We start from the raw sequence: 16360 nt of genomic DNA, 5'->3' as shown, positions 1-16360 counted from the left end.
TGGTTGTTGATGAAAATTCATTCTGGATTCAAATGGTTTAGGCTTGCTCCTGCCTGACCTATTAGAAAACTATTTTGAATTGGTGGAAAATCTGCTTAAGCACGTATGACCTTTAATTTATCTGAAGAATTGTTGTGACAAGAAGGTTTCAAATTGAGTGGGGATGCTGATAATTCTGGATTAGTGTTGATATAAGCATTAGGTCTTCAGTTTTTCAGTCAGATCTAGACTGTATAGAACTTTATTGTCAGACTGGGCTTATGCTGCAGTGAAGACTGGAGTTTATTCTACAGAAGGAATACCATAAGATTTTGAATGCCAGCTGAGCATTAGGCTCCTTTCCATAGTATTTACTGATGAAGTGAGCAGAAAGGGAATGCAGTATTCTTCTAAATTTTAAGGAGGGTCTTGAGAAACATTATAAAGTCATCACTAACATAAACACATGCAGATTTGCTACTTAGTATCTTTTAACCTCATTTGTGTGTGGGAGTATCTAAAACTGGCAGGTAATGAATAAATCTTTCAGGCTTCAGAAAACAAGTAGAAGTATTATAACTTCTGAGTCTATCTCTAAACATATCCTTTGTGACCTCTGCCTAACTTTTTCTTCTACATGCAAATAGCCTACAAAGACTTAAGAGGATCATTGTATTGTGTTGGTCTTTTACCAGCTTTGTGATATTGAAGTCTAGTGCTGAATACTGGTATTGCAGTGTATCCAAAAATGTTTTGCTGTGTCTCCTGCTAGGTTAACCACCTCCTAAAATCTCATTAGTGCCTTTGGATCCAAAGGAACCAGTGCAGTCCCAGCAGGGGCCGAGCAGACAAGCCAGCCGGGAGCTTTGCTTGAAGGGGCATTGTGGGTTGTGTGATGCAGGACAGCACTTGAGATGACCGATTAGGGGCCTAGAGCACCTTTCTTATGAGGAGAGGCTGAGAGAGCTGGGTCTGTTCAACCTGGAGAAGAGAAGGCTGAGAGAGGATCTCATCAATGTTTATAAATATCTCAAGGGTGGATGTCTCCTTCTCTGGAGACATTCAAAACCCGCCTGGACACATTCCTATGCAATCTGCTCTCAGTGAAAATACTTTAGCAGGTGGGTTGGACTAGGTGATCTTCCAGAGGTTCCTTTTGACCCCAACCATTCTGTGATTCTCTGATGCAGGGATTCTGCTCTCCTGTAAACTCTGGTTAAAGTTGTGAAACAGTTGCACTTCTGAATAACAGTGGGAATCAAACTGAGCATTTGTTATCACAAAGGCAGACTTCATTTACTGGTCACTTTTAAAACTCTGTACCTGCTTATTCAGATAGTGACACCTTAGGACTTACATTCAAGGGAAAACTAGGAGAGTCAGTTTTCTGTAGCTTTATGGTACAAGACTGGGTTTGAAATATAGCTGTTGCTAAAGAACCTGGCCATTGATGCTCAGCTCCTTAAAAATCGGAGCCTGAATGGGCTTGAAGATCCCCAAAAGTCAGGAAACTGTAGAGTGAGGGAAGAGCTTCAGCGTGAGCTGACTGAGAGGTGGAGAGATTCTCTCTGGGGCCTGGGGTGAACAGAGTGGTGGTGATCAACTAAGAAAAGAGTTTGTGTTAGGATGGGTTTTAAAGGTTATGTTTTGCTTAACGTTGTTTGTAATTAATGCGTCAGCTGAGCAGTGGTACTTCGTGCCTCTGCTCACTTTGTGGTCCGTAGTTGCTTTTTTCCACTGCAAACCAGGTGAGGTTGTGGTGCCTCAACTGGTACATTACTAAGTCATCTAGAACATGGTAACTGGATGGTGAGTCTGAGACCTTATGGTCTACTGGACTGCTGAGTCCCAATTAGTATTGCTGTAGGCGACAAGGCTGGTGATAGGGTGATAAAATTTCTTCCTGAAACCTGAACACTCATCTGCTGGACAAACCATGGTGAGAAAGTGACATGTAACTTATTCCTGTAAATATTGGAAACCAAGAGCTTGCTTCAATAAAATAGTCTTAGGAGTACGAAAATATTTGGGTTATAATTTATTTCCACACAAGAGAGAAATTGATGCTATAGTATAACAGACATTGAAGTTGATTGTATAAGGATTAGATTTTTTCAGTCTTTAGACTCAATGTGAAAGAAGCAGAGAGGAAAGATGGGTCCTCATCTTTTTTCCCCTGAGATTATAAGTATAGGAAAAGAGCATATATGAAAAGTGGATAAATAATGTAGCTTAATGCTGCAAAATAATGTACATAATAAACTGACAAGAGCTAACTAAACAATACAAAATATTATTAGACATAAAACTTTGTTAAGATCTTGTAAAACTTAGTATATTTATTGCTTTTCTAAATCTTACCAAAAGTTTATACTGTAAAATAATAATAAATATATTCCATAGTTTTGACTCCCTTAAGCTGTATTCCTGTGTCTGTGTGCAGACAAAAAGGGACTCTTAAGACCCAATTAATATGGAAATAGCCTCTTTAGATAACCATGCTACCTTTTTCTTATTCTTTCCCTCCTTTGAAATTGCCATTAAAGGACTTTTCTATTTCAACCTAATTCATTCAAACTAAGCTATCCAAACAGAAGCTGGTTTGTAATGAAAATGGGTTACATTTGTATCTATTCTTTTGGTACTATGTTATTTATTGCAGTCAGAAAAGCTTTGTTAATTCTTTGAGTCTACCAGACTCTCCGGGGAATGGAGGTATTGGAGTTTTACTGCCAAAGATGCTTTGTGAAAGGCAATTAACAAAATGTTTTATGACAGTGTCAGCACTCTCACTTTCAGTCATTTGTCCTTTGATTGGGTAGAGGCTTAATCCTCCTGTCTTAATAACCCTACTAAACTGGGAGTAGTCAGAACCAGTCGAATAAAACAAATACCAGGATTTGGCAATGGTGCAATTTAGTGCTGCAGCTGAAAGAATTACCAGATAGAGCAATGATGGTATCTCATTTTCACACTGCTGTAACAGAAACAAACTAATGCAAATCAGTGAAGAGTTCTAACAGCAGGAACAGGTGAGAATCTCATCATCTTATTTCCCCCTCCTCTCAAATTCCAGTCCCAAGGTTCGTACAGCTGTAGGCTTTCTCAGGTTAGAGTTCTGTCAGACTTGCCATCTCTTCACTTTTGCCTTTAAAAAGGTGAAGAAAGTGGTAGTGTTCGTAATGTTTCACACATGCAAATATCTTCTCGGTTTATTTGCCTTTGGGTTGTTATTCAGAGTAAAGATCATGCGTGAAGAATATCTAATAAGGGCTTGACAGCAGAGATGCACAGACTGGGCTTGGATGCAGTATTTTGGGGCATTTGGGATGTCTCTTGAAGCCCCAACAGAGGAAGACTTTGACTATGCTTCTATGGAGTGAAATGGATTTCTCCATTTCCTCTTTGTAATATATTAAAAAGCAGAACATTCTTCCATATTATTTCTGAGGTGAGTTGTCTGTTCCCATGCATGATGGGCCTGCACGTCTGCGCTGTCAGAAATGGGGCAGCAGAGGTTGAGCTTGTCTTGTCCCAGGCCCCCCTTGGTGCTCCCAGAGAGCCCAGACAAGGCCTAAAGAGAAGGCCCTAGATGATTGCTGAGGGGCTTCATGGGAACTTTGCTGGAGTGTGTACTGTAATGTGTTGAAAATCCCAGGAACAATGTGAATTCAGTGTATTATTTAAACATTCACTTTGTGACATTTTATTTTTCATTGATAATTTATGATCATATTTTTCTTTTTGTTTCCATCTTCCGCCTTCTTTGTCCTTCTCAAGGTTACATGTCACATTTTAAGTACAAATATGCTATTGCAGCACTAGCACCAGCAGAATGCTTTGGATAATGTTGCATAGCAACATAAAATTTAGTTGGTGTCTAATATTTTGGCATTCTTCTAATGTAAGGAGTTTTCATTCTTTGTCACTTGTATTTATTGTCATTGATTGGGATGGAACCACAGGCACACTAGTACATTGTGGAGATTGTTATAATAGAAGCAATTCCCCAGCATCCAAAGTTGTCTGGAATTTTCATTTTTGTCTTGCAGTAATTTAATGCTCTGTCAGCCATAAGAAACCTGAAAGAATGGTGTGTCGAAGGAAGATTGTTTCACTTCTGAACTTTTATGTAGCTCAGAGTTATATTCTCCTCTTGTGATTGCTCTTATTTCATATTCCCCTTGTGTCTGCAGTCCATTTTCCAGTGACATAACTGTAACTATATTATCCATTGATTAACCAGGGAATAGGGTTTGGTGAATAGTCTCTTCCTATTTCAACAATCATCAGACACCTTGAGTTTATAAATTAAATATCTTTTCTAGCAATTACCTAAGAAACCATTGTTTCAAATTGTTTTTCAAGCAGAGTGTTCTTACGAGGAACGTGTATATTTTGGCTATTTCAGGAGAGTGCCTGGGTAGGATTGAGGGGAGTGAATTTAAAGAATTAATGTCAGTTGAGCTATATGCCTCTGAAGAGAACGTCCAGCCAGTGAAAAATGAAGTAAAACAGAGAAATGAATGCTTTACCTGACTACTGATTTCATTATGATAAGGGTGGTTTGTATGAGAGTAAGGGAAGGCATGGTAAAGTACGTTTGTACTGAGTGTGTTCCAGAGTCTGGACTTCTAGGCTGGCTCTGTCATCTTAAATGTATGTTTCCAGTGTTAAAACTATAGCAGCTACGTAACTGTTCAGCTCAAGGTGCAATATCAGTATAACAGGGTGATGGAGAGAGCTCTGCCAGCGTCAGCTTTACTGCCACTGCACTCATCCACATGCAGTGTTTTCACCGTGGACTTTAACTGCCTAGTGGGAGGTTGTAGAGAAGATGAAGGAAGAGGTACAGACACACGTTTCCCCAAGAGGCATTTTGATTAGGTGATGGGAAACAATTTTTCGTCATGAGAGCGGTCAGACAGCGCAAGAGGTTGCCCACCAGCAAGGCTCAGGAACCTCCGTGCTTGGAGAATGGCATCTCCCTTGGATATGACGCTCGGGAACCTGATGCAGCTTCAGTCAGTTCTATCTTGGAAGTTGGCACCGGTTTGAGTGGGGTGACCTCCCTGTTTGCAGCACCAGAGGTCCCGTCCAGCCCAAAGCATTGTATGATTTTGACTGATTCTCCGAGAGTGTCCAGAGTCATGGACTGGTTTGAATCAGTCTGTAATGAAGCCAGCGTGGTCACATCTTTGCAGTTGTTGTGGGCTTCATCTTAAGTTCATTTCAGGGACTTTTTTTTTTTACTTTTTTTTTTTTTTAATATATGCAGATCTATGGTTGCACTGTAGGCATAGTTTTAGTATTTCTGCTTGCTTTTGCTCTCTGTGCATAGAGGAGATTTATAAGAATATATAAACATGAAAAGATTTCTTTGATAGCTAGCTTTGATAAGAAAACACTACGTTTCCCCTCTCAACACATAACAGATACAGGCAAGGAATCTGTTTAACCAAAATCTTTATCTAAGGCATTCCAAAGAAATATTTCAGATATTTTCTGTACAGTTTTTTCCTACTTCTAGCTACTTACCATTGGTTCCAGAGCTTGAGGTACATTCTGCTCTTGTGGTTGCTATTAAAATTGCTGATGTCTAGAATTAGTGATTTTTTTTGACCATATCAGTTCAACAGTCAATGCAAGTCCCTAACATAATCTGACACCACGGTTTATGATGGAATATCCCATTTCCATCTCTCAGAATTATGCAAAAGATTTTTTTCCTCTCAAACAGTGGCACCTACTGTGATGTCTTTATCAGTTCTATATGTGTTTCATTTAAAAATTATTTTTATAAGAAGGAAGAGTGGAGAGAAAAGTAACTGTTACCATGTATGTGTTATTATCATATTAATGTTTATATGCATTAAATATAGTTTCCTATGTGCTACTAATACATTTTAAAGTGGTTTTGTTGTCGATGATGTTCCTCTGATCATAGCTAATCAAGTACTTTTTTGAATTTACAGATAATCTAGTGACAGCTGTAAAATTTTACATGTCCACATTTGTTTGCATTTTCATTTTCTATTGCAAAATCTTGTGGACTGATTCTGGTAGTTTTGGTTTTTGTTTTTTAATTTAACTATAAAAGCCTTTCGTGGTACTCCCTGATTCCTGTGTTGCCATACATTTACTTAGTTAATGTGTCTGCCTCTTTTCTTTTTTTTTCCTCCTTTCTAGATTTAAACAAGTTTTTATTTCATTTGAATTATGTACTATTTCAAAGCATTTTGCATTCCTCGTGATTTTACTGCCTTTTCAGATGTGCTGTAGTATTCAGCTTTGGTTTTGGTTTTGATAATATCTGTAGGAACATTATTGATTTGAATCAAATTATAAATTTATTGGTGAGATTTGTTAATGATATCACTTTGCAAGGTCAATCATTTTAACAGAGCAGAGAAACAGTGGAAGAAAATGGTATGGATTTATAAATCTAAGCAAAAAATAAAATTAAATAGGGTTCTTTTGGTAAAGTTAAGGCTAACAGCTGAAACAAACCGAGCTGAAAGTGAGGCTATGTAAACAGAGCAGTGACTCTAATATGAGTTCACAGTATGTAATGCTTGTAAAAAGAAGCAGAAGCGAAGATATTTCAGTCTATATGGTATACTTTTGTCTGGTGCTTCAGTATCAGGAAAATGTTGACCAAATGGCTTTCTGAAAAAGGAGAAGGAAATGATGATAAAAATTTTTCTGTGGTCTTCAGAATATGGAAGTAATGAGTATGGAAGTGATAATGATTTGGAGGTTTGCAGTGCATGATAAAATCTTTTTGGAACCATTTCTTTTTAAAATCCAGCATTAAATAGGTCGATGATTATCAACAGCGTTCGGGCCGGTATGCCAATGTATTGATCTGAACACAATGTCTGCGTTGGAACAGCATTGACCCAAGGCAGGGAAGTGCCCACATTTCCTTGTGGATGAGAAGAGCAAAAGCTTTGTTTCCACATTTCTGTGAACAATCTGCAGCTCTCTCTTAATCTTGCAGAAAAAGGCTCGGTGCCCGCAGAGTGGAACACTCTCATCTCATTTAGGACCCGTGTCATTGGTAGAGCAGTGTGCCAAAAGCTAAGACAACATCACCACCACTCTTGTTTTCAGCTTGTGTATTGCAGGCACGTCTATGTATCAACACTGTGCTGTTTACAATTGCTTTTTTAAATAATGGAGACTTGAAAAGATCTCATCACAAGCCAGTTTCTTTACTTGTGGGGAGAGCTTTTATCTAAAAGACTTGCAATATATTTCACAATGGAAACCTCTTAATTTCAGATTATTCTTTGTTCAGTGATACATTCCAAAAGGGAAACACATTTGTTGGGATATAAACAATAAAGAATGGTGTATGGAAAGTGGTATGTCCCTATGGACATTTTCTCACAAGAATGTAATTCTGCACCAAATCTCTGAAGAATTGTGTCACTGCTGTACTTGAGGAGATAACAACAATAACCATTAAAACTGAAGTATTGCCATCTATTGTTAGGCTGTTGTTCCTGTTTTGACCTGTTATGCTCTTTCAAAAGCATAGATGGTTTCTTTTCCTTCAGCCTTTATTCTAATCTACTGTCTAAATATTTAAATAGGAATATATCGATTAAGATAGCATGGATGTCCATATGAGTCCCATTCGTGATACTTCTATTATTTATGAAAACATACGTGTTAGCCAAACATTTTCATTTCTCTCCCACCATGATCTGTTAATTGCTTTATTCCCACTCTCCCACTGATGTAGAAAAGTAAAAACGTTATCCATGCTTAATACTTGGAAAGAACCCATTCAGTCATTGCCATCTGCATCTCCTTTTGCAGATAATTCAGATTTTTGCTTCAGTTGTTTGTTGCTATTGACCTTCTTCTTTTTTGCAAATATTCTTTAGACAGTCAAACCTCAACTGCATTTCTCAGCAGGGATTTCTCTGTTCATTTTTGTAGCTGATCTTAAATGTGAGACTCCTAACTCTTACTGTATCTGTTGTTTCTATAGCAACTGGATAGGTGGAGATGCAGCAGCATCGCTTTGCTTCCCAGCTGGTGTTTTGTGTTCTCAGCAAGGGGAGGTTTGAGGAAAATAGAGAGGTTATTAATTGGGATGTAACTGGCTCAGAAATGTAGTGCTTGTTGAGTTACCTCACCTTTACTAAGGAGTTAGTTAATGATTTTAAGCAGGGCTTCTCAAACTTTCTTGAATAAATTCTGTCCTCTCAGAAAAAGAGACATGATTTACTCTAAGTGTGTGTCAGGTTTTGGTCTCTTAGCCGCTTGGGCCTTCATGTTTTCTTCCACCTAAAACTCCATTTTATTCATCACGTGGACAGCAGTAAGATTTGTTTCAGGAACTAGACTAGTGCTTATAACTTGCATCTAGCCTGAACATACATGAAGTACAAGGCTTTTGAATTTCTCTGATTCCCACTTTTTAATTTGATTTTTGCAGCTGTCCAGTAACTATACTATACTAGAATGCAATTCTAGAGTAGACTATTAAGTGACTATCTCAGAGTAAAATGTTCTGATACTTAAAATCCTATGTATCCAGAGATTAGACCAACATGTTCTCCCTTCTCCAGAAAGCAGTTGTTGTTTGCATTCCCTTTAGCAGTCCTCTGACCTACCTCATGTTGGAAATGTTCATTACCTACTTTCCTGAGGATCTCTGATGCCAAATTAATCCCTCTGAAATAACCCGAAGTCTTTCCTCCATACTTGAACACCCGAAGTTCTGCTACTCTGCCTTGGTGCCACTCGTGTGGCCAAGGCCCTGAGGAACCACCCCTGCTAACACAACCACAAAACACATTACCTATGTTTTAAGCTCCTCTGAAGCTTTTCATTTTTATTAAATAAAAATGTGTGGGCAGCAGAGCTGGATATCATTTGTCTCATCTCAGAAAGATGGATCCTCTCAGTTTAGTGTTACTCTTCGACTGGTTCAGCGTACGTACAGTAGAAAATGCTTTCCTAACCAGAACAGCTCTGATTAGCAAGAGGAACTCAGAAAGTTCTTGTCTTTTTACTAGCTGGTAACCAAGCAGTAATTTGCTTGTGTGGGAAGTAAGAAGCAAGTTCAGGTGTGTTCTCCTTCTGATGTAAGGAACAGGTTTGAATGAAGACTTCCCACCTCTTGGGAAGCTGCCACCATCAAGCTGTCACTGAGGCAGCGGCCTGCAGGTTGGTGGGGATCCTGCAGGCGTCAGGTTGCCATCCACAAAATACCTGTCTCCACATTAGTGGTGGTGCCTCAGGAAAAGCACTTGCTCTTTCAAAATAAGACTAAGCTTTCAGTTGTTTCACACTTTATTCTTTCTTTGTTTTCACTCTCTCTTCCTGCCATGACTCTGTCAGATACAGAGATTCACAAGAGCTAATGGATGTGTAATCTAGTAAGTTTATAAATCAGTGTGTTTCTTTGCTGGTTGCCTATGCAGGGTTCTGATCCTCAGTGGATTAAATATTAGTACAGATTTAAGTTTTGTATGGAACAACATCTCTTCAAAACACTCTGGCTTAAAAATACAGAAACGGACAAGTTCCTCGCTTCCATAGCTTTCAACCTAGGGTATCCCCTCTATGTATAGGGTCACTACATTGCTTAGGGGTTTGAGGTGTCTTTCTGAGGCTGAGGGAGCTGCAACTGTTCAGCCTCAAGAAGAGGAGGCTCGGGGAGGGGGCATCTTACCAATACCTGGTAAGTGGGAATAAAGGCAGCTGGGCCAGAGTTCTCAGTGCTATCCAGTGACAAGACAAGAGACAATGGGCATAAATTAAATGTACAAAAACCTTTTTTTCCTATGAGGGGGGTCAAACACTGGAATTTCACAGAGAAGCTGTGGAGTCTCCATCCCTGGAAATATTTAAAACCCAACTGCACTCAGGCCTGAGCAACCTGCTGTAGTTGACCCTGGTTTGAGCAAGGGGGGTTGGACTTGATCTCCAGAGGTCTTTTATGACCTGAACTATTCCATGCATGGTGTGGCTAATGTCAGCAAATAATATAGTACTTTTCTTCCATGAAGAAATTGTTGCATGAAGAATCTTATAATATACATATAAAATATGAATCTTTATAAGATGTTTTGTTTTGAGAATCACGTTTTATCTGCTTAGATTTCAAATTTTATCTTAGTACATCTTCTCACGTTACACACTTTATTTCTTACAACACAATTCCTCTAGAAAAAAAGGAAACACCTAGAAGTCAGTGCAATAATTACATTTTATCAGCTCCATTCACTTAACAAATAAATGCAGTGCCTAAAATCTAATCCTGGATGTGAAGGTCTATTGAAGTGGTTTTGATTCATACTCAACTCTCAATCAAAGTTGTTAGGCAGGAGTTCAGGCAAGAATTCTGACAAGAAAACTGGAATTTTGCTGTCTCGGTTGGGACAATTTTAGCTATGTGATTTCTAATGGGTGAAATGTAGTGTGAACTTGCATGCTTCCTTTGTTGCCTTGTTTCTGAATAGGCAGAATGGGATTGTTCTCTTTTTTCAGAATATTCAGTTCAAGTAATGCATAAATTTGAAACCAGAGTTTGACCAGTTGCTTTGGAGTGTTGATTTCATAATCATTAAATATTAGCTAAGAGCAAGCATGATCTTTATCTGTCCTAGTTTTGCTGGTGAGTGTTTACTCAAGATCAATTAAAACAGCTATTAGGTTCTCCAAGAATGGAATGCATATTCTCTCTTTGAAGGGTTCCAAAAATACGTTGGGGAATAGGAAGTCAGGGATGGTGATGAGATTAAAAAAGGATGAATAAAAGAGGCAAGAGCACCTGGAGCAGGGTTGGAAAGAGGCTGTGGCTGGAGCCAGGGAGGAGGCAATGGCTGGGGCTGGGGGGGGACGTGGGAAGGGAGAACAGCTGCCTGGGGAGCAGGACAAAGAATAGGTGAAGTAGTGCTGTTTGGTGTTTGTGGTGGTGGGGTTTTTTGGTGGTGTGTGTTTGTTTTCCCCCAAAAAAGCTAAGGATTTGCAATTTTGAGCCAAATTTAGTAACCTTAGTTTAAAGTGTCTTATTTTAAGGTAAACAGTGGCAAGTGTGAAGAACTGAGAAATTAAGCGAGGTTGTGATGTTGGCTTTCTGGACATCTCTTTCAGATTCTTGAACAATTCCTGCTCGAGCAGACCTCTTCAGGCATTAGGGATTTTAAACATAATGAATGTTTGGATGAACCTTCCAAAAATTTTGCTTTGGAACTTTGTTATGCATCTCTTCATTCAAATCACTTAATGTTTTCAATCTTGTTTACTTTTTTACAGCTGTTAACACAATGGGGGGAAAAGCTCCCAAGGAATGACTATTGATGTCTGAGGGAACCTAGATCCTAATTGCAAAACAATTGCTGTGATGTCATGTGCAAATTTTATATGGTGTTCACAAGCAGCTGGTTGCAAACAACTGCAGATTGTATAAAATGCCTATAAAGGTTTTGTTCTACTTGTCTACACTGTCAAAAGCTTATGGATGTAGCTGTCTGAGTATAGGCCTGTTTTAAGTGAAATCTCAGCAGGAAATCAATGTGCTTTGTGGAAAAAATTGCTGTTGCCAATGTGATTTTTTTCATTCATACACTAAAAACAAGCATAGCTCCGAAAAAATGTAGTTATATATGATGGTAACAAAAGCAACTCTCATCTATGCATTTGCATACCAAGATTTGGCATCATATGCAATAAGTTAGCAAAAGTAGTTCTTGCCAGGTTATTATGTGTGCCATAAATGCTAGCCTGGTGTAAAAAGTTTCTGTAGAAGAAAATCTCGCTAATGAACATGATCATTCTGGTAAAAAAGAAAATGCAAATTTGATTTAAAATTGCATTTCTTACTGTGAAATGTCAAAGTACTATTTTTCTAATTGTGATATTGGGAACTAGGGATAAAAACTAACTGTCAGCAAAACATAAAGGTATGGTAATTTTAGATTTCTAAGGGTATCTATAGAGATGTTTCAATTATAAAATAAATGTACGTATTTTTATTATTCATTCAGATAATCATCAAGGGCTGGTCGGCTAAATATTCTGCTTTTTGTTTTTCCAGAAACCAGCAAACATTCTGGTAATGGGTGAGGGTCCTGAAAGAGGAAGAGTCAAAATAGGTAAACATTTTGAGAAAATTTCATTTCACAGCTAAGGAATTACTTAAAAAGCTGCATCTTCAGCGTAAGATAGAAACAAATCTTCATTATTCTATAAGTGTATGAATGTACAACATCTAGTTCAATTTTTAAATCTCATTCGCTGAGTTTACAAGTTGAAGAGATTCAAAGCATATTATTAGACATTTATAAATCTTGCCAAGGACATTTGGTGAGATAAAAGCATCTGCAGGAAACGAGAAAGTAATAAGCACATAGAACTGTGGCTGTAGCCGAGGTTCTTCTGACTTCTACTATGATTAGTTAGTATAACATTGTTACTTATAAATTGTATTTGTTCTTAACTATTTTTATATAAATAACATAAATGCACATGTTTATAGGGGTCCAAAGGTTTGTTATGCAAAAGGCTTTTTGGCATCAAGGTGGGAAACACATGATAACTGTGGTGGTCTTTATCCAAAATACCTGCGCAGATCATGAGTGTTAGTCATGTGTTTATAAACTTTTTTTATAATAAAGCATGTGGCGATCATCAAGAAGGAAGTAGTATCTTGGAACATCTTTTCTTTTCATCAGCTTTTGTTGCATTTGAGAATGTTCCACTAATCATTTTTTTAATTCATATGCTTGTATTAGTATGGGTAACTGCAAGAAAATGATACTGCGCATTTCATAACTTTAGAACCAGAGAGGTTTAGGTGAAGTCATGTAAAAGATAAGCTTCAGACTTGGGTTAAGGTATGTAGTTTTGAATATATATCCAAATTTTGTACCTTCCTGTCTGGCATTTCTTAATGTTACTTACAGAGTTTTTCCTAGAGAGAATTTTTGAGTTATATATGAAATGAATGCTTACATTTAAAATACATCTCTGTAATAGCGTACACTCACTGATTTCATTAATTCTCAGTTTAAAACTTCTTCCTGATTCTGGAGTTCATTCCTCCAAATCAAGGAGGAGTCATACCTTGAAAAATAGTGCAAACCAATCTACACTGCAGTCATTTTGAGTAAACATATAGCAGTTGCAAGGGCTCACATTTTTATAAATACATATAAAAATAAAAGAGAAAATGTACTTCAGAGACCTACTACTATGGACTCTACTTAACCAGGTTTCTGTTACAGTTCTATTTAAATAAACATGCATCTGTATTATGTGAAGTTTTACAATACCATGATGAAAACACTTAAAAGTCAAACATCATCCTTCGTAGTCTTATAAATGAAGTAAATGGAATTTAGCCTTAGATAAATTTTGGCCCAGTATTGTTATGAGTAAGTTGTTGCTTTCTTGAAAACTTTGATTTGTAAGTTTTAATGTTTTTGAACTTCTGTTGTCATTGGAGATTTTTGTAATACTGTTAAATTCTCATGTATTTGTATTACAATTTTGAATTTTTTGTTTGTTTTCCCCTCCCCCAGCTGATATGGGTTTTGCAAGATTATTCAACTCACCTTTGAAGCCATTGGCAGACTTGGATCCAGTTGTGGTGACATTCTGGTACAGAGCTCCAGAGCTGTTACTTGGAGCCAGACATTACACAAAGGCCATTGGTAAGTTGTGTGTAATAAAGAGGTTTACCTTCAAGTTTTGTAAAGGAGAGTAACCTTATAGTAGATATGATGATCATCTGACCAGCTAGTTTTTTTTCCTGAAGTAGCCACAGATGGAGTATGATCCAATCCGTAAAAGTTTAATCCAGATTGAAAGTTTCTGAGAACTGTACTTTTATTTTTCAATATGAGTTAAGGTTAATGTTAGACATTTTACATATGTTGTTTGTTTTGGTTTTAAAATAAAAATATTCTTTGCATTGGTTTATATGGTTTTCTGATAAGGGCTCGGAAATCTTGTAAACCTTCAGAAGGGAAAGAGCTATGGCTGCTAAAGTGGCATTCTTCTGCGGTGCTTCATGTCCAGATGCTTCTATGAAGTGTGTGGCTTGATCAGGAGAAGGGAGGCCTCCTGTGCTGTGCGCAATCTGCAAATCGATCACTCCTGATAACTTGTGAAGCTCCATGTTCGGAAATGCCAGTGGCCAGGCCCTTGTCTTCCTAACTCCTTAGTGAGTTCCATAAGCACAGTCAGAATCAAAACACTGCGATGCACAGGAGGTGTCCTGTCTACATGAGTAGGTTATACATTGAAGAGAACTGCAAAGGAAACTGTGTCCCTCTGTTAATGGGGTTAAATCATTCCTGTGTCTACAGGAGGGGCTTTCTTGGCAGTTGCAGGCGTTTTTCTGTCACAGAAGTTTTCGGAGATGCTACATGGGCCTTTGTTCAGAGAGTTGTGAAACACTTTTTTACTAGCATCTCAGCTGAATGTTCAATTGGCTTGACCAACACTTTTAATTAAGTCTCAGAGACCGGCTTTTTCATATGACTCCTGTTTATCAAACTATCATATACAGTAAAAGGTTTAAAAAATGAATGGACTGTCACCTGACTTCTTCGATGCAGACTTGGCACTTCAGATTTCTTTATTACTCTCCTGTCCCATTTGGAATCTTCTAATGCAGGAGGACCCGAGTTGGACAAAATGCAGCTTTGTTTGTTGATCTTGCCTCGAATGTGTGGGAACTATTAAGAAGGGCAAAAAGGCTTCTGCATAACTTTAGTGAGGATATGTATCTTCAGTCTTGAAGGCAAGTAACATGTGTTTTTATCCTTGGACAAAGTTTGTCAGCATCAAAAAGTCAAAAAGTTGCGACTTATATGCTGGAATTCCGTTTCACCTGCTGAAATGGAAAAACGTAACCCTTCGGATGGCCATGTCTACATTAGCAAGTGGTGTGACACTGTAGCAGTGCATCTGTAAAGCAAAATGGTACTGAGTACCTAGCATCCACATTATATGTGTTTTGGAGAACGGAGAGTACTTTGGGCTTTCTCTGGCCTGGTCCTGTGGACTACTGCTCATTAGTGGCTGATGCACAGCTTTTGGTTTCATTTCATCCCAAAGGAATTTATGTTGTGTACTCTGAGAGAACTCTGCAGCGCAAGCTGAAGTGTCATAGGTGTGGACAGTCTGATCCATTTCAAAAGCAAACTCCTGGGCCAAGTGAAATAGTAATTGCAGGTAGATTCAGTCAGGTTGAAAGGAACCTTAGGAGGTGTCTTGTCCATCCTCCTGTTCAAAGCAGGATCCGCTCTGAATTCAGATGGGGCTGCTGAGGGATCTGTCCAGCCAGGTCTTCAAAGCCGTTTAGAACAAGGATTCCACACCCTCTCCGAATGACCTCTTCCAGTGCTAAATCATCTGCATGGTGAATATTTTTTCCTTATACTTAGTCAGAACTTCTTGTTTATGTCTGTAATTTCTCACTCTCCTGCCATATACCAGTATAAAGAGCCTGGCTTCATCTCCTCTGTCACCTCTGTAAGTACCAGGGAGGCTGCTCATAGGTTTCTCTTTAATCTGAACAAGCCCGTGTCCCTCAGCCTCCTCTCCCAGAGCAGGTTCTCCAGCCTCTGTCCACCCTGGTGGCTCTCCACTAAACTTGCTCCAGGTTATCAAAGTCTGTCTTGTATTCAGGTCCGCAGAGTGTCTCAAATATGGTCCAACAAGGGCTGAGTAAAGGGGAGTAATCACTTCTCTCAATCTGCTGGCTGTGCTCCTATTGATACAGCCAATACATCCTATTGGTGCTGTTAGTCTTTATCATTACCAGGGTATGCTGCTGGCTCATGTTTTGCCTGATGCCCACTGGAACCCCCACATCTTTTTCTGCAGAGATGTTATCCAGCCAATCAGTCCCCCCCGAAACATTGCAGGGAGTTAGTCCATCACAGATGCTGGACTTTATGTTTGTCCTCATTGAATTTCATGAGTTTCCTGTGGCCCATTCCTCCTTCTGGCTGTCTAGTTCACTCTGAATGGCAGCTCTGTACTCAAGCGTATCAACCATTTCCCCAGTTTTCCCTCATCCACAACTTGATGGTGGGATGTTCCAGGTCTTCCTCCTTGGCATTGGTAAAGATGCTAAGTTGGGTAGGTCTCATAGGCCTCTGTGGTACTTCACTTGTAATCAGCCTCCAGGTTAGTGTGTTAACCATTAACCACCATCCTCAAACCCTGATGATCCAGCTGTTTTTTTCTGAAGCCCAGGGCCTGCGTTCTGCTACTTGCCTTCACTACTCCACTGTTTCATGGTTGTTACAGCCGAGACTGCCATTGATGATTGTATCCCCAACCAGTTCTTCCTTCTTCCTGCATAGCAGATCTGAGAGAAGACACATGTAGTATCTCT

General features: G+C 38.8%; 1 protein-coding gene across 1 annotated transcript in view; it reads left to right on the top strand.

The window, feature by feature from the left end:
- CDK19 (cyclin dependent kinase 19) overlaps positions 1 to 16360 on the top strand; it is a 126426-nt gene that overhangs the window by 79668 nt on the left and 30398 nt on the right. Inside the window, exons 5-6 of the mRNA XM_065632254.1 lie at positions 12044 to 12101; positions 13530 to 13661. Of these exons, the coding sequence (XP_065488326.1) occupies positions 12044 to 12101; positions 13530 to 13661 (190 nt within the window). The remainder of the gene's footprint in view (positions 1 to 12043; positions 12102 to 13529; positions 13662 to 16360) is intronic.

The sequence above is a fragment of the Caloenas nicobarica genome, chromosome 3 (assembly GCF_036013445.1).
Source record: "Caloenas nicobarica isolate bCalNic1 chromosome 3, bCalNic1.hap1, whole genome shotgun sequence".
Lineage (NCBI taxonomy): Eukaryota > Metazoa > Chordata > Aves > Columbiformes > Columbidae > Caloenas > Caloenas nicobarica.
Note: the sequence above shows the minus strand (reverse complement) of the source record. Positions and strands in the feature narration are given on the sequence as shown.